General features: G+C 41.5%; 1 protein-coding gene and 1 long non-coding RNA gene across 2 annotated transcripts in view; both read left to right on the top strand.

Annotated features, from left to right (window-relative positions):
- The first annotated feature begins 2,163 nt into the window (after positions 1 to 2,163).
- On the top strand, positions 2,164 to 16,745 carry LOC125324142. Its single transcript, XR_007202830.1, has 4 exons — positions 2,164 to 2,456; positions 9,821 to 9,893; positions 10,042 to 10,230; positions 15,651 to 16,745. It is a non-coding gene; the product is annotated as an uncharacterized LOC125324142 (long non-coding RNA).
- Positions 16,746 to 18,821: 2,076 nt separating this feature from the next.
- Positions 18,822 to 21,697, top strand: part of LOC125322817 (sterile alpha motif domain-containing protein 1-like) — a 41,770-nt gene continuing 38,894 nt past the window's right edge. Inside the window, exon 1 of the mRNA XM_048297011.1 lies at positions 18,822 to 19,417. Coding sequence (XP_048152968.1) covers positions 18,835 to 19,417 — 583 coding nt within the window. The 5' untranslated portion in view covers positions 18,822 to 18,834. The remainder of the gene's footprint in view (positions 19,418 to 21,697) is intronic.

Genomic DNA, 21,697 nt, shown 5'->3' on the forward strand with positions numbered 1-21,697 from the left:
ATTAAATTACACTTACAATTCAAACCTGCAGTGTGTGCATGTGAGGTAGAAGGCTGCTTGGAGGGAAAGTGTTATACACTCAGTAACCTTTCTGTATTTATTTGTTCAGCATGCTAGCTCTTGTGCTATTTGCTGGGAAGGAATGCCTACACAAAAAGCTACGAGGTGGCTCAAATAAAAAAGCCTAGAATGTTTTGAAAGCCTCCCCCTTGACTTTGGACTGAAGAGATCTGTAGAATTTTTGGCACATTATAAATCTGTGTTTACTGAAAAGAGAAAAAACCCTACCCAGCAGCCCCACTCTGACTCTGGGTTTATGTCCATTGAAGTCTACGCCAGGCCCAGTTTATAGAATGTCAAGTGCTAATAATTCACAATAGATCCAAGAGAAAACTTGAACTGCATTTTGGGTCAAAACATGTAGTTTTAAAGTCTAAAAATACTATGAAATTTGATCTTAATTAGAAGATCCAAGCTTACATCACATCATCACATTGTTCCAACTCTTCTCCTAGGAACTTGAATGTAAACTTTGTGTTTAAATATAAACCCACCTCTGGGGTTGGCCTATTCTCTTTATTTATTTTATTTGCCAAGCTGCTGAAAAGGTCGCGTGCACAAAAAGAATGCCCCGCTCCTAATCTTTTTAAGCTATTGACAGGGTAGCTCATGCAAAGCACTTAGTTTCATTGTGCCTCTAGGAATGGAAAGCTAACTATTTTTCTTATTCCCCAGTCCTTTTCTTTCACACTGATGTGTTTATGTTTTTCTCTCTTAAATACTCATTCTGGCCCTTGGTTACAGACACGCCATTTTGTATGGGACATAGATGTATGCTACAGTTTAGAAGTAACCTGGGCACAAAACTCTTCTTCTGACAAGATAAAATCTTTCCGTATGAAGTCCTTGCTAATATCAACAGAATAAGTTGGCTTTCATTACACACTACTTGTTTTAATCCTATCTGCCTGTTGTTCATATTCTTCCTGAGAATGGGGGCAGGAGAACTTTGGAAATAGTGAATTGTGTGGTTACCTAAAGTATCACCAAACTTGTAATCTAAATTGGAGCCCTGATGATGAAATCTAGCACTCAGGCATGTGACTTTGTGTCATTTTCTGCATGATGCCTTCTCATTTTTCCTGAACTTCTGTTTTCTACATTTTCTTGGAAATTTTCACACCCCAGTCAAAGTCCCAAGGATGGGCTTAAAGCCACCTGCAAGGTTTGTGCTTATTCTTTTGGTTATCCAATTAGCTGTGAATCAGAACTGAAGTATCCAGTTGCTCTTTGGAAGAACTGAATTTAGGGTATCCACTGGGGACTGGACCCTTGCACTGTGGGTAAAATCCCTGCTGAGTGCACACCAGTATACGACCTGGGAGGCAGGAGAAGCCAGGGTGATGCTGCCACATTCTACCCCACCTCTCTTCTGCAGTTCCTAGACTGACTAAAAAATGTTGCTCCTTTGGTACAGTGCCCCATACAAAAAGAAAAGTGCAAAACATTGCTGAAGTGGAATTTAATGAGCCATCCACAAAACACACCTGAAGAAGCCCGGGTGAAAAACCAGGGTTTTCTAGTTCTGCTGACATCTGCTCAGGATGGCTGCCACTGGTGCAGTTGAGCTTCTCCACAGCTGCTTCCTTGTAACCCCAACCTGAATTCCCCAGGCAGGTATCCCTGGTCGTCTGAGAGGCTTGGTTTCACATGGATACACTGAATTCAGCACAGCAGTGCCAGATCCACTTTTTCTCAAGGATCTTCTGGTCTGTGGATCTGCTGGTATGGATTTCCAGTGACCAACTTCTAGCAAGGCAAATGGAGCTCTTTGTCTCTTCACTTCTCTTTAGATACAAGTTGTTTTGGAGCAGATGGAGTTATCTACACGTAGCAAGGTGAGCTGTGTGGTATGTTTTGAGGAAACGCCCAGAAAGCTGATTCTGCATATAGTAGCAGGAACAGGACATGCATTAAGGGAGGGGCGGGGGAGATTAGAGCATAGATCAAAGATTAAATAAAATAATGCAAGATTAAATAAGCATAACAGTAGTAAAAAAAATTGCCAGATTCAGAAGCTTGGAAACCTCCCTGGTAACCAGGGCATTACAACTGCTTAAACAGAAAGCCTGTGAGTTGCTTTATTCTGCCCTAGTGGAATACACAGACTTATCTTGTACTTGCTGGCCTATTTTATACTTATTTTGTGTGGATCAGGCACAGAAAATGCTCAAATGCAGTGCAGGAATGAATCTTTAAAGCATGCTACAATGTTTTGTTTATTCCTCCACATTATCACTGCAAACTCGATCATCTTTCCTGGCATTAAGAGACTCCACAGTTGCTCTACTCTCAGCACTGCCTGATAACAGGAGATTTGTGAAGACATCTCTGTGCAAAAAAGAAGGGAGTGGACAGAAACAAACTTTTCACAGTGATGCAAAATTGTATCAGTGGTAAGTCTAGGGAGAAACAGGTCTTAAAAGCTCCTGTTGCCTTTGGAACAAATTGGGAGGGGGAGGAAGCAGTGTTCATTTATATTGTAAAGTCTTAATTTTTAAACAGAGAGAAAGAGAGATGTGTTTAAGGAGGGAGAATCGTGTCTTTTTCATAGCGATACTTTTCTTTCTACCAGTAGTTCTAGAATTTCCATTAGAGAGAAAAACAAATAACAAGGCTGCCAACCACAGAGATGAAAGAAGAAGCCAATGGAGAGGAACAGATTTTTTCAAATAGTACAGCAATGACAAAATACCAAGGCTCATTGACAGCATTGTCAAAGCTTAAAATTATAGCTAATGATACAGTAGTGGCTCTCTGGCATTTTAAAACACCACAGCACATGAATTTCTCACTGCATTTGCATTTTCCTTCTTCTCTAGACAGCAACAAACTTAAACTGATTCTGCTGCTAAGTAAAACCAGCCAGTGTAAAATAATTATCATCTCAGACTATAGCATAAATTGGATCAGGTAATCCTCTGTACACTTTGTTATCAGCCTGCTGGGAGCAAATATAGCCCAGCAGTATCAAAAGTCATTAGTTCAAGTCAGGACTTGGGTGACTGAGCAGGTGGAAGTTTTACATGTCAGATGGAGGAAGCTTAATGCAATATTGAGTAGCAGTTACATAAAGTCTGCTAGGGTGATACTGCTCCTTTACAGACGGGCAAACTGCAGAGGTTAGGGAGTTTGAAGTGGTTAGAAAAGTCATGTAGTCCACAGCCATAAAGCTTCTCTTTAAGTTCTGTTGAATTTGTTTTATCAGCAAATTGTTGCTAATGAAGTAATTTGGTAAGTTTCTTTGCCTGCCTCTCCATCTGAAGGCAGGCTAATTTACACCCCAGTGCCAGGTTTCTCTCTTCCTCACCATCATTTGGCACTGAACTGTGAATGGGATTGAGATTTACCATTCATTCAGTGTTTTGTTGTGAATCTCATCTTGCATCATCCACTTCCATGCATCTGATCCATAAAGAGCTGGTACAGACAGCCAGTGCTGTGTACTGCTCTCCCTCAGAGTGAAATGCACTACCAGCCTGGGGACTACACCTCAGATATCACCTCTGCCAAAACCTCTGACACTGGGCTCTAAACACAAGCTCTTTCTTTCTCCTTCCACTTTGGGTGCCAAGAAGAAGGTTTTTTTTTTTTTGTTTGAACTATGCAGTAACTCAGGAACCAGGTGGGATGCAGGAGGCCCTACATTAGAATTTCCTGTAGTGGCATGGGTGATCAGAGCATGCATGTAGGAATGACTTGGGCCCTCCCTGGCTGAGGAGGACTCCACATCCTAGTCGATTCTTTCCTGGTGAGTGCTGTAGGCTACTACACAAAATGGAGCTGTGTCCGCTGGTTTAAATAAGTGCCGATAACTAACAATTTGAGGAGAGAGAGCGCATGGAAACAAGTAAAGGGAGTAAAAGTGGAGGTAAGAAATTGTATTGCCTCTAAGCTACTGAGAAATAAATCATTTAAGGAGAAGGGCGTTCAACACTGAGAAATGAAAATGAGAACACCTAAGATAGCAGCAAAGTTGAAAGACCTGAATATGCTCATTTGAAGGGCGGGGCAGAGATAATAAATTAAAATAATCGCTATATTTGAAGAACTAGCATGTGAAATGGGATCCAAAAGTAAAGATTTTGAATAAGAGGCTCTGACTTGGTCAGATAGTAAGGAAAGGGCATAAATAGCAAACATGTGCCTATAATTATGATGAAGCAAGACTACAATGTAAACAGTTGGATCCATTGATCATATCTCAACCCTCTGCAAGACTGGTAAATATTGAAGGAAATATAACCAAAGATATTGAGAAAAATTTAAAATAAGATCCAACATATACTTTAGGAATAGATTATATCATAGTGATGAGGTATATGTCTTTACCAGTGGTAAAGGTCTTGCTGATAAGGAAAGCATTAGAACCAACTGCTTTGGATGTTGAAGAACACACCAAGGAAAAGAAAAATTAATGTATTAAAGATGAAAATTAGTAGGAGAAAATGAAAGGTAGCTAATGGACTGGGTAAAGAAGAGGCAAAAAAAATTTAACCTAAAACCAAAGAGAGGTTAGGATTGCTATCTCCCTCTCTGGTGGACAGAAACATGAAAGTCAGTACTGGCAAAAGAGTGCAGTAGTACAAACTGCCCTAAATAAATATATTTAGAAAACATCAGAAATTTTGAAACATCAGAGGAGAGGGGAACAGCTGCCTAGTCAGTATAATGGAAGTAGCATTTTAAGATAGAACTTTGCAAACAAATTGAAGTTTGATAAATTATAGACTACAAGGCTGACTGTGGTAACAGGGACACAGTCTTGATGAACCAGGCGATCCTTTCCAATCCTTTTTTATAAACTGGAATACAGGAACTGGGATACTTGTCGACCAGTCTTCTAACTGATAATGCCTGAGATGATAGTTTCTAATACCAAATAATATTAAGAAATTAATGTTATGAAAAATAACATTAAAAAATGAAGTGACTTGTTCCTTTATCACCTGTTACTCTGAAGGAAGATGTAGAGAAGAGAGGTATAACCTTTTGTGAGCCATAGGACTCTGTAAGAATGCAGATGTTTTTTCTGTTTACATTGGACAGCATTCTTTTGCATATCTCTAACATGGTAGTGTTTTAAATAGATAAACGAGTTGATCACAAGGATAAAAATTATGATAAACTAATAAAAACATTTGCATTTTTAATACACATTTTTATTGTATAACCAGAATTACATGTAATAGAAATAGGCCTGGAGAGGGACTTAGAGAAGCATTTTAATCTATTCCCTGAGGGATGAACTATACCCTACAGCATTCCTGACACATGTTTGTACATTAAGCTCTTTGTAGATGTCTCCAAAGGTGGAACTGTGTGAACTACTCCAGCTATTGCAATGCTTTTGTTGCACTCACTGTCTAGAAAGGTTCACTTAAGCCAGTGCTGAGCAGGGCAAGATTACTTTCTGTATCTTGCTGACTTTACTCTTCTTTGTAAAGCCTAATATGACACTGCTTACTCTGAAGTTCCTCCTGTTTTAGAAAAGGATCATTTCATGCAGATGAGAACATGGACCAGCTAGGCACTTTTGAAACAAAGAACCGAAACAAACTAATGTGAGTGATCAGCAAGAACTGGCCCTCAGTAGAAATGTTTTAAATAAGCTGTTAATAAGAAAAAAAAACCCTCCATAAAATTAAAAGGCAGAGGTTTTGAGTTTTAAAGGGAAACGTAGAAGCACAAATAACAAGGACAGTTGTTTGTTCATAAATTTCAATATCAGATTGAAACTTTGTGGAAGAGTGGAACTTACTAGGGAGAATACCCTGGTAGAAATAAACCAGTAAGCATGAGTAGAATATTTAATTTCTTTTGTTTTCCACATATTGGAAACTAAAGGAATTCTAGTAATAGTTGTAATTTTTTCTAGTAGAAGGGAGAAATGTTACATTGAGAGTATCATGGAAGAGAAAAAATGTTCATGCAATGGAACTGTTACGCATTTTGAAATAATGCAGTGTTGCATTTGACCTACTTCCCAGCTTCTGCTGTTGTTGAGACAAGGGGGGGTTCTGTTTTCAGGTTGTTTTGTGTTGTATGCATGCCAAAAGGCAATGGCTCCATGCTCCCAATGTGCTTCCATTCAGGACCAGGTTTTCTTCATGCATTCCAATGAACTTGTTTTGCAGCAGGGGGAAGGACCCAGCCTTTGCCCAGGTTAATTCTGCTGCTGTTTGTGGTTTTGGAGAGGTTTTTCTACACATAGATTTGCTTGTAACAAATCAGTTTGTTGCTGTGCTGTCCTAGTGCTTGCCTTTTCATTAAGGCATTTGTAACGTCTCTGAGTTAGGTGGATGGCACTTAATTTTCTTACCACAGGAATAAGTAAATACTTTAAAGGTAGACATCTTCCTACAGAACTAAAATGTTAGGAATTACAATCCTCAGTAAATGACTATATTAACAGTATTTCAGGCATTACACCTGACAGAAACCTGTTGCTTACTTCTTATTCTCTGTTTTTACCAGAAAGATATGACAATGCCCCCTTTACCTTGCCAGGGCAGGAATATAAACAGTACTTGCTTTAGATCACACATAGGTAACTGCTGGGCATTATGCAACATGATTAAAAGACACATGGTACTGCTTTCAGTATCTGTTGATCACTCTTAAGTAGGGTATCTTTAAGGAACCTGTTGCCACCACAGTCCAGGTACCATGTGTTGAGTAGAGACAGGAAAGAACTCTGCTCATAAAATTATCTTGATTAATGAGGGCTCTATTTTGAGATGGGCTGTAGAGCCAGCTGTGGTTGTAGCTGTGCACCACAAACTGCTGCTTGATACTTCCTGCAGCTTTGTGTTCCTGCCTCAACTTCTGCATGGGTTATTATAAGGCAGATGGAAGAGTTCCTGCTTGCACAGGGTGGTCTGGCATAGCATTGCAGCCAGGATGATGTTCTGAACAATTTTGCCCAATAATACCTGGAGTTATTATGCCATAAACACAAGACCTCACTACAATCTACACTAGTCAGCTCCACAAGGTCAAGGACCAAGAGCCTTCACATTTACATTTGAAATGCTCTCTTACCTAGCACTAAACCAGGAATTAATGCTCACAGCTCTGCTGACTTTTGTGGAGTTTAAAAAGTTTATTATTTGTTTAAAAAACACAGTAATGAGGCTTCTTAATATACATAACTGGTTTCTTAAACAAGGTGGTGTTTTGGTTTTTTTTCAAACTACTGATATTTTCCTTTAAGTACAAAGCTTAAAAGTTGTATGAACTTAATACTTAGCCAAGTAACCATATCAGAAGGTATCTCTGCCAGCTACATTACAGGGACACTGGAGCTCTGCTCAGCAAAATGTTTTAAGAGTACATTTGAACACAGTGATTATCTGATCTGCATATTTAAAGGAAGGGCACTGGATTATCTGAAGAAGACATAAACTGATATGGATACTGAACTCTACTGTATTTCAATAGCTATTTTCAGCCTAATTTCAGTGCCTAGAAGTCATGCCACCACAATACTGCTAAAAGTACTTCCCAATGTAATACCCTAATTTTTTTCTTCAAAAGTTTTATCAAATTATTGCAGTTTCAAAATTGTCCACTTTTTACTGTTTCTCTAGGAATTACAAATCCATATGAATAAAAGGCACTGTTTCTCCCGAGATATCCATGAAAGTTCTTATTCTGAGAGAGACAACTGCAATACAAAACACCTTACAGGAAACGTAGGTGTAGTATCTGCAAGCCAACTCCTTTATTGCAATGCATGGTATTTTAACACTGTACACTATTATTTTATTGCATCATTGAAGATTGCATGTTCTTTCATTTCAGCAGAAAATTACACACTTTGCTACAATTTTTTTCTCCTCCCTTTTACAATATTTCTATTTGGTTCCGCTCTGAAATGATACCCGGTATTGTTTTTTCATGACTACATTGCTTCATGGTGACTACATATATATAATTTTCTTTTATAATTTGTCATGCCTCAAAGAAACAGAGAGCACTTGTAGTTAAATTGCCCAGTTACATGGCCATGTGTTCTGTATAATTCTTTTTTTGAAGCTGCATTGTCTAAGCTGCAAACTACAAATTTACTTATGCTGCAGGTATGAGAAAGGCTGTAGATTAAATTAGATGAAATCACAACTCAAAATTAATGACTTACACATTCTAAACTAAAAGCTGGATAAATTAATGTTTTATCACAGATGAACAACCAAAAAGAAACCAATTATTTCGGACATCTTGACTTAGATATTTTAATACTCAACTCTTGTGCAGCACATGTGTTACTTGTTCTTCATACAGGTACCTTATGAGTCTCAGCTGCATTACCCTAACACCGTCGTTTAACAGTTTTCACACCTGTTTTGTTTTCTTGTGATCTTCGTTTGGTTTTTTTTCAGGGTTAGGATAATCATAATCAAAACAATAACTAAAACCTGCTTTCTTTTCTGAGTCCTTTCCTGTATTTTATTTTGGAGTTTCTTCTCTCCTATATAAGCTGATGCATAAAAGCTAGTTTAGATATAAAAGTACTGATTTGTAAAATCCCAAAGTTCCTTTGAAACACACTAATTACTCGAATATTTATTGCCTCAAAAATGCACAGGTTCTTTGGCAATTCAATGCATGCATTGCCTTTGTAGGCCTTCCTTATTCAGAACGAAAATTTGCGCATAGTACTCCAGCGAGATTTCTGGATGGAAACACTACTCCTAAAAAATAAGATGAAACTTTCTAAATTAGAAACAAAGTCTATTTATGCTTTTGGGCATCAAGTATTTATAAGCAAGCTGAAAAATGATGTATAAAAAAAGTTACTAACATTGGTTTAAACCTTCTCTTTTTTTTTTCCTGAGGATGATGGTCTCGCTAAAATAAATATTTAGTGACAATTATTTTAATCAATAACAGTTCAATGCATGTACAAATTTCAGATTACTACTAGGTACTGGATTTTGGTAGTTAGGAAATTGAACCAGATGAGACCTCTATGGTTCATTGCACGTTGTTCCACAAAGCTGCAATAATACATGTTTATTACATTTTATTACATTTTTAAACTAGTTTTCACTCACCATTACTGGTGGAAGACTATTTCAGAACTTCATTTCTGGGATTAGAAACTTATTTTTGCTTTAACTGCAGAGCGTTGCCTACTACTGGGACAGATTCTGAAATGAGTAGGAGTTTTGATTGGAGAAGGGCTGATGATTAAACTTTAAAATATGTCATGCATTAGGAAGCTCCCAAACTGAGATCTCAACTGGTGGGAGTTTTTATGGTTCCATTACTACAGCTCTTTTAAATACACAATGCTGAGTTAACTGTTGGTGAACCTGAACTGTGATTCCGGCCATGCCGTACCTTAGCCTGCTCCTTGGGGCTGGTTTCTCTTACAGGTCAGCACATCTTAGCTTGGCTGCTCAGCTTGACTTAGCCTCAACATTGCTGCTGTTGCCAACAAATCAAACTTTCCTTTCTCCCACACTCTCAGCCAATGTGCAGCTAAGTGCTAAGGCTTCTTTGCAGTCCCATCTCAGCACAAAACCTGCCCAATTCTAATTTGCATTCAGGTCTCCTGTTCAACAGTAGCAGATGACAGCCATACAGTGGAATTGAGACGTGACTCATATGTCATTATTCTCCATGATATTACGGATTGCACAGTGCTTATGTCCAGCTGAACAGGTGGCTCTGGGGTTTACTAGAAGTGTGCAATTTTAAAAATTATAAAAAACTTTAACCTGATTAATGGTATCTGTATACAACACTGCAGAAATCAACACAGGACCTCAGAAGAGTTGGTGAAGAGGTGAATTTTGAAGAAAAGGCAACCTCTGACATAAGAGGTAGGAAGAAGGCTGGATTTTTTTTTTTTTTTAATGGACAAAACATTCCTTTGGAGCCATTTTTTCTTGCCATCTGTGGTCTCATAAGTTTCATGCAGTCAATAAATTTACTGTTTAATGTTTGTTTGTTTGTTTGTTTATTCTGTAGGGCATTGGGACCATGACCAGGTCTTCACTAAGCAGTGGGCCGTGCAAATAAGATATGAAAAGAGGACTGTGGATCCAGATCTGTGAAACCCCATGAAATCAGGAATTTATTAACAGTGGAGTAATGAAACCTGTTTTGCCTGTGTCTCAAGGCTGGTGTTTCCAACGGATTCCCTCATGTGTCAAAAGGGTGAGATTAAATCCATCTTCATTCTTCCCTTTTGTAAGGACACCACTGTCAGCCCAGACACTTATTTTCTGAAAAAATCCTGAACTAGAAATGTGTCTATCTGAAACTGTTCAATGGGCTCTGGGGCTGTAGCTGGGAATGCAGAATGAGCACAAACACTTGCAGGCTGTGCACTCAGCAACCTTGCACTTTTGGAAGACTGGCTACAAGGACAAAGCTACTAAAGATCAGTAAAAGACCTAATTTGAAAACAAATTATGATGTTTTCTGAATAAAGGTTTTTCCCTTTGAAAAGGCAGAAAATACAATGCACATTCATTGCCTGGTGATTCAGGTGTGAAGCAATGCTAAAGGAGTAGATTACGCTTACTGTGGAAGTCTAACACATTTTCTGTGCAAGGATATTAGTGAGAGGGTTCCTGGTACAGCTCCACTGCTGCTGGGAGCAGCCTAAGTATTAATGCAGAATCCTGCTGTGACCACTGGTGCTTCAAAGTACAGAATCACAAAATCATAGAGTTGGGTCAGGTTGGAAGGGACCACAGGGGGTCATCTTGTCCAACCTCCCTGCTCAAGCAGGGTCGTCCTAGAACACATGGCACAGGATTGTGTCCAGACACTTCTTGAATATCACCAGGAGGGAGACTTCACAACCTCTCTGGGCAACCTGTTCCAGTGCTCAGTCACCTGCAGAGTAAGGAAGTTCTTTGTCATGTTCAGGTGGAAATTCCCATGCATCAATTTCTGCAAATAAAACTGGTGAAGGATCTGGAGCACAAGTCCTATGAGGAACAGCTGAGGGAGCAGGGGTTGTTTAGTCTGGAGAAATGGAGATTTATCACACTTTATGACTACCTTAAATGAGGCTATAGACAGGGGGGCTGATCTCTTCTCCCAGGTAACAAGTGATAGGATAAGAGGAAATGGCCTCAAGTTGCACCAGTGGAGGTTTAAATTGGATATTAGGAAAAATTTCTTCAGTGAAAGGGTCGTCAAGGATTGGAACAGGCAACCCAGGGAAGTGACAGAATTGTCCCTTGAAATTCAAAAAATATGTAGATCTGGTGCTTATGGACAAGGTTTAATGCTGGACTTGTGAGTCATAGTTAACAGTTGGATTCAATGATCCAAGAGGTCTTTTCCAACCTGTATGATTCTATGATCCTTGCTCTTAAGGATACACTGTCCTTGAGGTTGGAGGAAGTGGTGCTTGAATATTGACTAGCTGTCTTGGAACTATATTCCCTGCACGACCAGTTCCCATGGGATTCTTCCAAGAAGGCCACTGAAAGTTAGCTCTCCTGAAGCGCACAGTTCATTCTTACTTGCTGCCTTTCTTCCTCCATGCAACACACTGAATCTCATGGCCGCTGTAGCCAAGGCTGCCCCCAACCCTCACATCTGCAGCAAAACCTTCCCTCTTTGCTAGTACGTGGTTGAACAGCTCACCATTACTCGTTTTTTCTTATAGCACCTGTGTCAGGAAGTTGTGGTCAACACTTTCCAGAAACCCTCTGGACTGTTTGTGCTTTGCCGTATTGTTCCTCCAGCAGATGTCAGAGTGGTCGAAGTCCCCCACAAGAACCAATGCCTGTGACTTTGTGGCTGCTTCCAACTGCCTGTAAAAGGCCTCATCTACTTCCTCCCCATGATTAGATGGCCTGCAGCAAACACCCACACAGGGTCACCCTTATCAGTCTGCTCTTTAAACCCAACCCATAAACTCTTGACTTGCTCATCATCCACCCAAGACAGAGCTCAATTCAATCCAAGTGTTGCTTCATTGCATAGAGGGCAAGTCCAGCACTGCCCCTCCCTGGTCTGTGTTTCCTGAAGGGTGTGTGGCCCTTCACACAAGATAGAGCAGTTCTGAACGATGACAGATAGCCCTGTGCTTTAAATGCCATAGCTACACTAGAATTCATACTTTGCCCCACTGTTGTTAGCAACAGAAAGGTTTTGCTGGAAAAATTAAAATTAACATGGACACAGTCTGGTAGAATTGTATTCCTTTTGGTTTTGAGAATGATGTAAGTTCTCTCTAAAGGACAGACCTACAACATCAAATATTCAGAGAGATTCTTAGCATTAAAAATAAATACACATCAGTGCACAATGCATACAAGAGAATTAGCTGACATTTATAGTGTATTTGCAATTATATACACCTGAATGAGCAAATTCAGGTGCATGTGTGTAATGAAACTATGCTTAAAAAGCTTGGCCTCCTGTCTGTCCTCTTCTCCAGGGAATGCAATGGTATATCTGGAACAGTGAGGCTGTTACTAAACAGTGGGAAAATTGCATTTGAAACTTGTGCTTGCAAAAAGTGTTTTTCCTTGATGTGCAAATCAATTTGCTTTTGGGGATCCAAGGATGCAAAAAAAGTTTTTCTTCAAATGAAAAATTTTTAAAAAGTGCTTCTGTAGCAGACTAATTAGTTTGCTATCTAAAATGTTTTGTTTAATGCCTGATTTCTTTTCTAAATATATAAATACCAGCCAGTGTTTTAAAGCTTCTGTAACTGTGAATGGTTCTGCTGTCCCTCACTGCAACCTACATTTTTATTACTTCTTCCCAAGAAATTTATTTTGCTGACATGGGCCCTAATCCAGTAAAGTGTTAAAACATATGCTTAATTTTAAGCGAGTTGAATAAAGCCAACAAAACTTTCCTATGCCTAAATCTAAGTACAAATTCGTGTTTGGCTTAGCTGGGGTTACAGTTTCTGGGCTGTGATCTAGAGGGCTGTGTGTATTTTGTAGAATGGACGCCCTCTTGAAAGAAGAACAGAGTTTTGTGGAGTTTTAAGGTATTTTGTTATGTATCAGAAGATCTTGAGATGAAAAAAGTGCTAACAACTTAACACTAAATTTTTTGGACGTGAATGCATTCCTTTAAATATGTATGTCATGCATCTCCTAACAAACTTACCACAATTTCCTCTTCTACCTCTGTGTGACATTGTCATAGCTGAAAACAGCTGTGGTGGTAGCTGATTGTTTTCACAAATGACCACCTTCTTTTCTGTATTGGTTTTCCTAGTTGTATTGAGAATTTTACCTTGGCAAAGAGATAACCTTTCTTAATGCTAGTGCACTGATGATCTGGAAGTTTAGTATTTCTTAATGTTTTGTCCTATGATACGGAGAAATTTTTAACTGTGGGTACACACAAGTGATCTTTTCCCACAGAAAGGTGAAACCATGGGAGATTATGACTGACACATAGCTCAATCTGGAACTCGAAAGTCACACAAGTAGAACAGGAACTTGAGGATTCTGATGGACTAGCTAGAGGACAACTGGTTACATAGTGAAATGTATTCCTGCAATTTTCACTTCTGCTGGCAATCTCAGACAGTTCTAGGACATAATGGACCTGGAATCAGAGCTGCCTTCTCCTTACAAGGGCTTGCATGAGACCCAGAAGGAAACAAACTGGTACAGTGCGTATATAAGCTCACATGACCGATTCTGTTTTGTTACACCAGTGAGTTTTCCACTGAAAAGGGGGATCCAGTACCCCTCTTCTTCAAAATTGACTCTGATACCTATCAGCATTAGAAAGCTCTGAGTAGCCTTTTTTTTCAATGTGGGATGGCTTAAGGGCTTTGTTGTTTCATTTGTACCATGCAAGCTGTCAAGTACTGCCGCTAAAGAGAAGAAAGAATGCAGAGAATTTGTACTAAGCTTTAATTTTCCTTAATAGCAGGCACAGAATTTGTTCAGAGAGTTTTATTATTGGGTGATAAGTTAAGGTAATTACAGCAGTAGGGCAGAAGGCCAGAAGAAAACGGAGAAATCTAATACCATGAAACATTTAGGTTTAGAGAGTACTTCAGGTTATTTTTTAAAATATACTAGCCGCCTACCAACAGCCTCCTGCACATTTAGGGAAATTTAAACACAATATAATTATTGCACCTTGCGTGTTAACATATAATAAGATTAAGTATATTGCAGTTTGCACTCTCACTTCTCACATTTATAAAATGTGTAAAGGAAAGGGATGTGGCTGAAGTCACTGAGACAGAAGAGGTTAAAATCAGTAGCTAGGAAAAGAAAGAGCTGTAAGACATTCTGCAAGGGTTTTTACTATAAAAATATTCATGCCTGATTTGTATCTGGAACAGGGAAGTCATTTGTTTGGACTTCAAGGTAGGTTTCCTGTCTCAACTCAGCAAGTTATACCTGTCCAGAAACACTTAAACCCTTTCTTTGTCTCAGGTTTCAACACAGCATAAAGTTTAAGCAAGTGATTGAAAGGTATTCAAATAAAGATGGACCTTAGCAAGAGACTAAAGGTGTCTTGCTGATCAAGACCCTAGAGACATGCAGCAACTATATACCAGTATTATATAAATCTTAAGAAAAGTGGAAATAAGTTTTTATCATTACTTTCTACTCCATTTCCCACATAGCATAGGAAACAGTGGATTTGGAAAGAAACATAATCTGTGTTTCTCCTGAAGTATTTTGAAGCCTCAAATGGTCTTGGCTTTTTATATTTTATGTCACTGAATTATCATAAAATAGTTTAATAAAAAGGTTTATGGGATCATTAAGTAATACTAAATTTGTCTCCCGAGTAGACACTGACTCAATTGTATGTCATATGAACATATGAGCTTTTATTCACACACTTGTAATTCTCTTATTCAGAGCACTGAAAGATGTGTCAAGGATGCACTTTTCCCTACTTACTCATATGATTGATTTAATATGACCATCTTTCCCAGTTTTAAAACAGTTTTTTAAAAAAAACTTCAGAATTGCTTTGGGTAGACAAAGATATCTTCCTTCAAGTGTAAACATTCTCCTAAGATGCTCATGATCAATATAAACAAGTGTGGTTTTTTACTGCATTAAAAAAAACAAACTTACCAAGTCTCAAAAACATGCTATTTCTGTATGTCATTTTAATAAATAGACTACAATAATGCTCCACTGTAACACAGGTCCCTATGCTTTTACAATTGAAAAGCCTTGGTAGGCTGGCTGTCCTCAAAATCTCAGTGGATTTTCCTTCAGCAAAGGCCTTATCCAAATCTTGTGAAGCTGCTAGAACTCATGAACCACTAAGGCACCTCTTAATCACATCCTTATCTCAAATGTCATGTTTGCGCTCTACTCCTAAATAGATGAGCTGTTGGGAAGTGAAAAAGCTGGTGCTATCTTTCAGAAAGGATGGCAGCAACCTGGAAAGGGAGGGAGTCTCAACATTAATAGCAGGAGCTTTTTGTGTTCTGCAGATTGCAAAGCAAAACATCAGGGCACAACAGCTTTTCGTAACTGCACACAGCTGGTAACTTCCACATGGAATGGGAGAAGTACAGCGTGTGAAATTTCTTGTGAAATAAGGTGAATTTCTGTATTTCCTTGTCATGTCATTAATTTAGATTCTAATTGTTTTTGTAGGAGAAGCTGTGGTTGCAGCCTCAGGCTAGGAGCTTGCAAGGACTGTCCTTGGCCAACGAATGCTACTTCTGTTTTTGTCACCCTCCCAATAGGACTGACAGACCTCCTATCTAGAAGAACAAAAAATAAATTGCCAGTTCAATGTTCAATGGAAAAGTGTCTTTAAAGCTGCCAATGCTACCTTCTTCTGCTGTGGAAGATGACTTTTAAACTCAATTTCAGAAATAATTATGCCAGTTGTTGTGGATTTTAACTGGACTCATCCTCTTACCTTTTCTAAAGAGCATTTTCAGGAAATTTCAGCATCAGAATAGTCAGTAGCAAGCTAATGAAATTGACTGTACTTTGTAGAAATAGCTTTTCTTACAATATGGTTAGAATAATTCCCCAATCCTATTTAAGATTTCATTTTCTAGCAGGGAAAAATATAAACAGTCTGATGAAAGTTTAAAAAACATGAACTCATACCTTTTATGGCAAAAAGGTGGGTAATCTCTCAAATCTTCAGGGAAAGAAGCAAGGCCTGTGCCTCATTGGTGACTGAGCTTTGACTTGCCCCACAGTAAGAGTTACATACAGAATTTACTGTTAGATAGATCTGCCTAGTTCTTGTTTCAGATATATAGGGAAACAGTTCATTTCTGAATCTCAGTACAAAAACCTAACTTCCTAAATAGCTGTTTTTTTGATTTTGCAAAAGTGTTAAAAACTGATTCAAAATTAGCTGCTATAGGAGGAGAGAAGAGCTACTTTAGCAACGGGCTCAGACATAGATGTGGTGTGGGGAGCCTGGAAAAGGGGGGAAGGGATGGTACAGCTCACTCTCATGATCCCAGTGCTTAAGCATTGTAGTAAATGCTGCTGATAGCACATTGAGAGGTGGTCTCACTTTCCTGTGGTAAATCCCTGTTTTAGCAACTGTAGGCAAAAGGGTCAAATATTTAACTTGGTATTAAAGTTAGCAAAATAAACTAAGTTTCTTGCGCACAAAACGTATTTGTGTAAGTATATCATCCTATCTGTCTGACAGGTCAGGAATGGCTTAACAAAGTTTGAAACAGTTGTGCTGGAAGTGCTGAAGAGCAGGGTGCTTGAGCAATGACCAGGCAGACCATGAACTGCCTACAGCACAGTGGTCTCTCTCGAAAGAGAAAGGTTCGATTAATGTACCTGGACATTTAGAGTGAGGCAAACCCTGGTACAGCTGTGATCTGATGTTCCCACTGCATCTTCTTTCTAGATGCCCCATTACTTATTTTTGTAATGGACTGTCTCATAATAATTTCTGTCTCAGTTTGGGAAAATACTGTTTTATTTACAACGAACAAACAAGTATCAGTGACTCTCAACCCTGTATAAGCTTGACACAAGATAGGCTGAGTAAGAAGCTTTGAACACATGCATTTCATGCTCCATGCTGCTGATGTACAAAAGAACTGCAGACTTCTCTGTTGCAGCTTATGAAAACAACTGATTCTTACTGGAATCTATATACATACACACACACCCCCCTACATTTCCACATTTTGTGAGGGAAAAAAAAAATGTCTTCCTCTTCTCCTTTTTTCTATTTCCCCCCCTCCCCCACAGCATAAAAACTCACTATTAGACTCCTTGGTGTAGTATTCTCTCTCTCCCTGCCTACTGCAAGCAGTCAGTCCTTGCAGTTGCTGCCCTTGGGATTCTGACAGCTTTAACTAAATGCAGTTGAGAGGGATTTTTTTCACTTGTTAATGCTTTCATTCGTAAAATTTATTTTCAATCATTGCTGCAAATAACCATTGTTTCAATGGCAAAGTTGACTTTATTTTTTGTAACAGAACATTTAGCCTAAATTGTCACAAGTAATTTAGTTCCTGCCTACAGGATACTAGATTTTTTTATTAGTTTATGTCATTTGCTGTTGCAATTGTTAATTGGCCAGTCTAACAGCTGAGGTCTTGCAGAGAAAGTGCAGCTCTCTCTTGTCACACCACTGAAATGGGTACTGCAAGGGATAGTTTTACGGTTTGAAATTATTATGGCCTGGCCATTTTGTAGTACCTTTCACACGCTGGCGTGTGCTGGAAATTACTGGTGCCTCTGGGACTTAAGGTGGCGGAGAAAATCTTTCTCTCTATTGATTCCAGCACAGTCCCACTGTATGGGGAAATGAAAGCTTCAGCACATCCCATTCCTTGCCAGGCCCATTCTAGGTTGTAGGGTTTCAGACAGTTTCCCTTTGCTATAGATGATAAACATTACTTTAAAATTATTTTTGTGTCTGACTGTATTTTTCAGAGTAAGATGACACAAGAATGGATGGATGGACTGTCTGTTGTTAGAGAACATGGACAGCACCTGCTCACTGCAGAGAGAAAGGAAATTCAGAAAGAGCAAGAAGTAGACAGTATAAGGTATCACAACCCTGAAACCCATCTGATTTACTGGATGATTTTACAAAATCATGAGAAACTTGTCTTTTCATTTAAGACAAAACTTCCCAAATTACAGAAATACAAAGACCTGCTTGGATACCCGACTAAAATTAAGGATGTCTGTCGGGGACTGGGCCAGGGACCCCTTCTGCAGGTGTTGGTGGAGCTGAGAGGGGAAGAGGGATTCACCAGCATACCGGGCCCCGCCCGCCTGGCGGCATTTTGGGGAGATAATTAGTTAGAGCTCTACCTCAGAAGGATGATGGAAATCACGTACTCTGTGTAAAGTGGAGAAAGGGCTGCTATTTCTGCTAGAAAGCATCTGGCAAACCCCTCGAAACAACCGTTTCGAATATAAACTGGGGGGGGGGGGGGTGGGACGGCTTCAATTAATAATCATTTTCTTAGGGCTTTTTTTCCCCTTGCAAATGCTGCCCTTCCTTCCTCAGCCATTTCAGACCCTGCTCGCTTTCCAGGCGGGCAGCCCACCTACCCGCCACCGCCGCTTCCCCCTCTCCCTCCTCTGGCGCCGGGCCCGGCGGAGCAGTGGCGGCAGGGCAGGAAGGGGCCGCTGTGCGTTCCCGCGCATCCCCGTGTCCCGCTGCTGTCCCGCCGGCGCTCCGGCAGCGCTGAGGCGGCGGCCCCGTCCCCACCCCCGCCCCGCCCCGCGGGCGGAGCCTGAGGAGGCCCCGCCCCCGCGCTGCCCCCGCCCCGGCGCCCATTGGCGCGCGGCGCATCCCCGTTAGCGCTCGCGGCGCGGTCTCGCGATGCTGGGGCCGCCGCCGCCATATTGTCGCTCTATTTTGATTCGGAGCGCAGCGAGCGCGGGGGGAGGGGGCCGGGAGCGGCGCGCGGCCCCAGCGGCGGCTCCGGCTGAGCGGGAGCGGCGCCGCCACAGCCACCGCACACACACCCTCACACACCCCCGCCCCACCCCGCCCGCCGCCGCGGCAGCACGGACCCCCCTGCTCTCCTTCCTCCTACTCCTCCTTCCTCCTCCTACTCCTCCTCCCCCCCCGGAGCGGAACGGCGGCGGCGGGAGGCTGCGGAGAGGGTCGGGTCGGCGGGGTCTCCCCTGCCGGGCGGAGGCGGCGGCGGCGCTGGTGGCGGTAGTGGCGGCGGCTGCTGCCGTGGTGGTGGGGGAGGCGGCGGCGGAGGAGGAGGCGGAGGAGGAGGAGGAGAAGCGGCAGCAGGGTAAGGCTGACCCCGCCGAGGCGGGCCTGGTGGCGGCTCCCCGGGCCGGTTTCCTGGTCCCATCCCCGGGGGGCTGCAGGGAGAGGCGCGGGGGGCCGGCAGGGGCGGGGGCCCGGGGCTCCCGCGGCCGCTCTGCGCGCCCTGGACTGTGCCAGGGTGAGGAGGGCAGGGAAGGCCTGCGCGCGGGGAGGGAGCAGCCCCGGCACCCCGCTCGTGCCGGCGTGCCGGGGCGGGGTGGGAGAGCAGGGACGGGAAGGGAAGCGACCGCGCAGCGGGGCGTTCAGCGAGAGGTGGAAACTTCTTTTCCTTCGCGAGTCGCTGGAGCTTCCCGGCGCGGGGAGGGATCGGGGGGCTGCGGCTGCCCGGGGAGGGGCGGGAGCTGCCAGCGGGCTCGCCTGGCTGCGGGAGGGAGGGGGAGAGAGAGAGGGAGGGAGGGGCTGGCCCGGCGCCTGGCAGGTGACAGGTGTGAGTGCGCTGGGCGAGACTCCGCCATTTGAGGATGAGTACCCGAGTGTCTGAGGTGTGAGTTTTGGTGCTCCGTGCCTTTGCGGGGGCTGGCTGGGCTCGATTCCATATATAGTATATTTAGGACGTTGGTTTCTATTATTCGAGTCAATTTAATTGTCAAGTAGAAATTCTTGAAATGGTTCTGATAAGAGGGGGTTTGCAGAGAGGAGATGCATACTGTTTCTCATTTTCTTCCCTTTTTCTGGTTTCTGAGAGACATGGGAACGCTGTGCAGAGGTGTGTAGTACTCTGTCTCATTCATTGGAAGGCTCGTATGAAAAGTCTGAATGCTCAGTCCTGTTAGATGTAGCAAGGCCTTCAGGGTAGGAGCCTGGTGTTCTTTGTGCTGTGCCTGGTGGCTCGGCAGCGCCTGGTTTGTTCCCAAGACGTGTGGGTGTTCCTGTATTAATGATAGTAAGCACATACATAAAAAAGGAATTCCAAAGGGATGCATCTTGGCAAGGAGTGGGTTTCAGGTGTGGTTTTCTAGTCATCATAAGTTTGGGATGTCTGATACAGACTGAATAAAGCAGTTTCTGGAGTTCACCTGTAGAACACTGAAAATGGTACTGCATATAAATTTCAATACTCTAACATCTGCCTTCTAAACATCAGCGTAAGTCAGAGTCTTTCTCTTAGACTATTCAGATTAGTTCGTGTCCTAATTTTACCCACTAAAATGGTACTGTTCATGCACTACTTTATAAGGAGGGCTAATGATACTGTAGCAATAGCATTATATTCACAACTGGCCACAATTTGCTGAAATCAGGAATAAGTTTCAGCTTAGCTATTGATTTGTCATATAACTAGGCACTTGTGTTTCACATACATATTTCAATTATTTGTTCCTTACCTATACTGTTGTAACGGGATTTTGTCAAACCCCAGAATTCTGATACCTGCTTTTGGCAAGAGGGAAGTTCCATTGACACATTAGGAGAGACATGTCATCAGCTTCAGTGATCTCTGCTCTCTATTTTAAATGAAAATTTCAGTCATTTGTGGCTGTGATCCACATGTTAAACATGGAGATGCTTATCTGTAGATAGTACCTTGGTTTGTGCTGCAGCAGAATGGACCCTGAGTTGAGTCTCAATTTCTTGTAAAAATCTCAGGAGACCTGGGTGGTTTTTCTCATGTTGCTTCACCGGGGAGAGAGCCTGCAAAGGGGAAGAGGTAAGGAAGGTGGTTGGGGGAGTTACTCAGTCTGGGTCATCCCAATTTTGTGTTTAAGAGACGCTTGGTAAAGCTTCATCATCCCTATCATTACATGTGGGGGCAGTGCCATCTTGCTATGCTGTGCTATGCTACCCTTGCTTATGCCAGCTTTTCAAGACTTTGAAATGCAAACCATTATCTTTCTCAATACAGGAGAAGTCAAAGGGTTCTACTCTTTTCCTTTATATCTGCTGATACAATAATAGAATTCTTGAAAATTGGGCACTCTTCCTGTGACAGTGTCCTGGTAGAAACTTCTCTTTTCCACCAGTGACAGAACAGAAGATGATAGTGGTTTTCCTCACCATGACATTTTTTTGAAGGCCAAGGTCTTGTGTTGTTTTGTAATGGTTTTTGGTGTAATAGGTAACCAGTATGTTTTTTGAGCCTTGTAGAATTAAAGCTGTCATCTTTTGAAGAGATTATTCTCAGCAAACTTTTTTTTTTTTTTGCTAGGCAGCTTAAAGAACTATTGGCAAACTATTTCTTTGTGAGAGCGTACTTTGAAACATAAGACTAAGTTACTGTTCATCCCGTTGCAAGTGCCTCCTCTTTATCATGATCTCCATGGCTGGAAACACTGGAAGAAATAGGTTGATCAAATGTGACCTCAGGTTTATGAAATGACTGTAAATTTAGGACTGCGGGATCAGGCTGATCTTTTCTGAACTGCTGCAAGTGGAATGCTGAACGATGTTGCTGTTGGTG

Source organism: Corvus hawaiiensis, chromosome 3 (assembly GCF_020740725.1).
Source record: "Corvus hawaiiensis isolate bCorHaw1 chromosome 3, bCorHaw1.pri.cur, whole genome shotgun sequence".
Classification (NCBI taxonomy): Eukaryota; Metazoa; Chordata; class Aves; order Passeriformes; family Corvidae; genus Corvus; species Corvus hawaiiensis.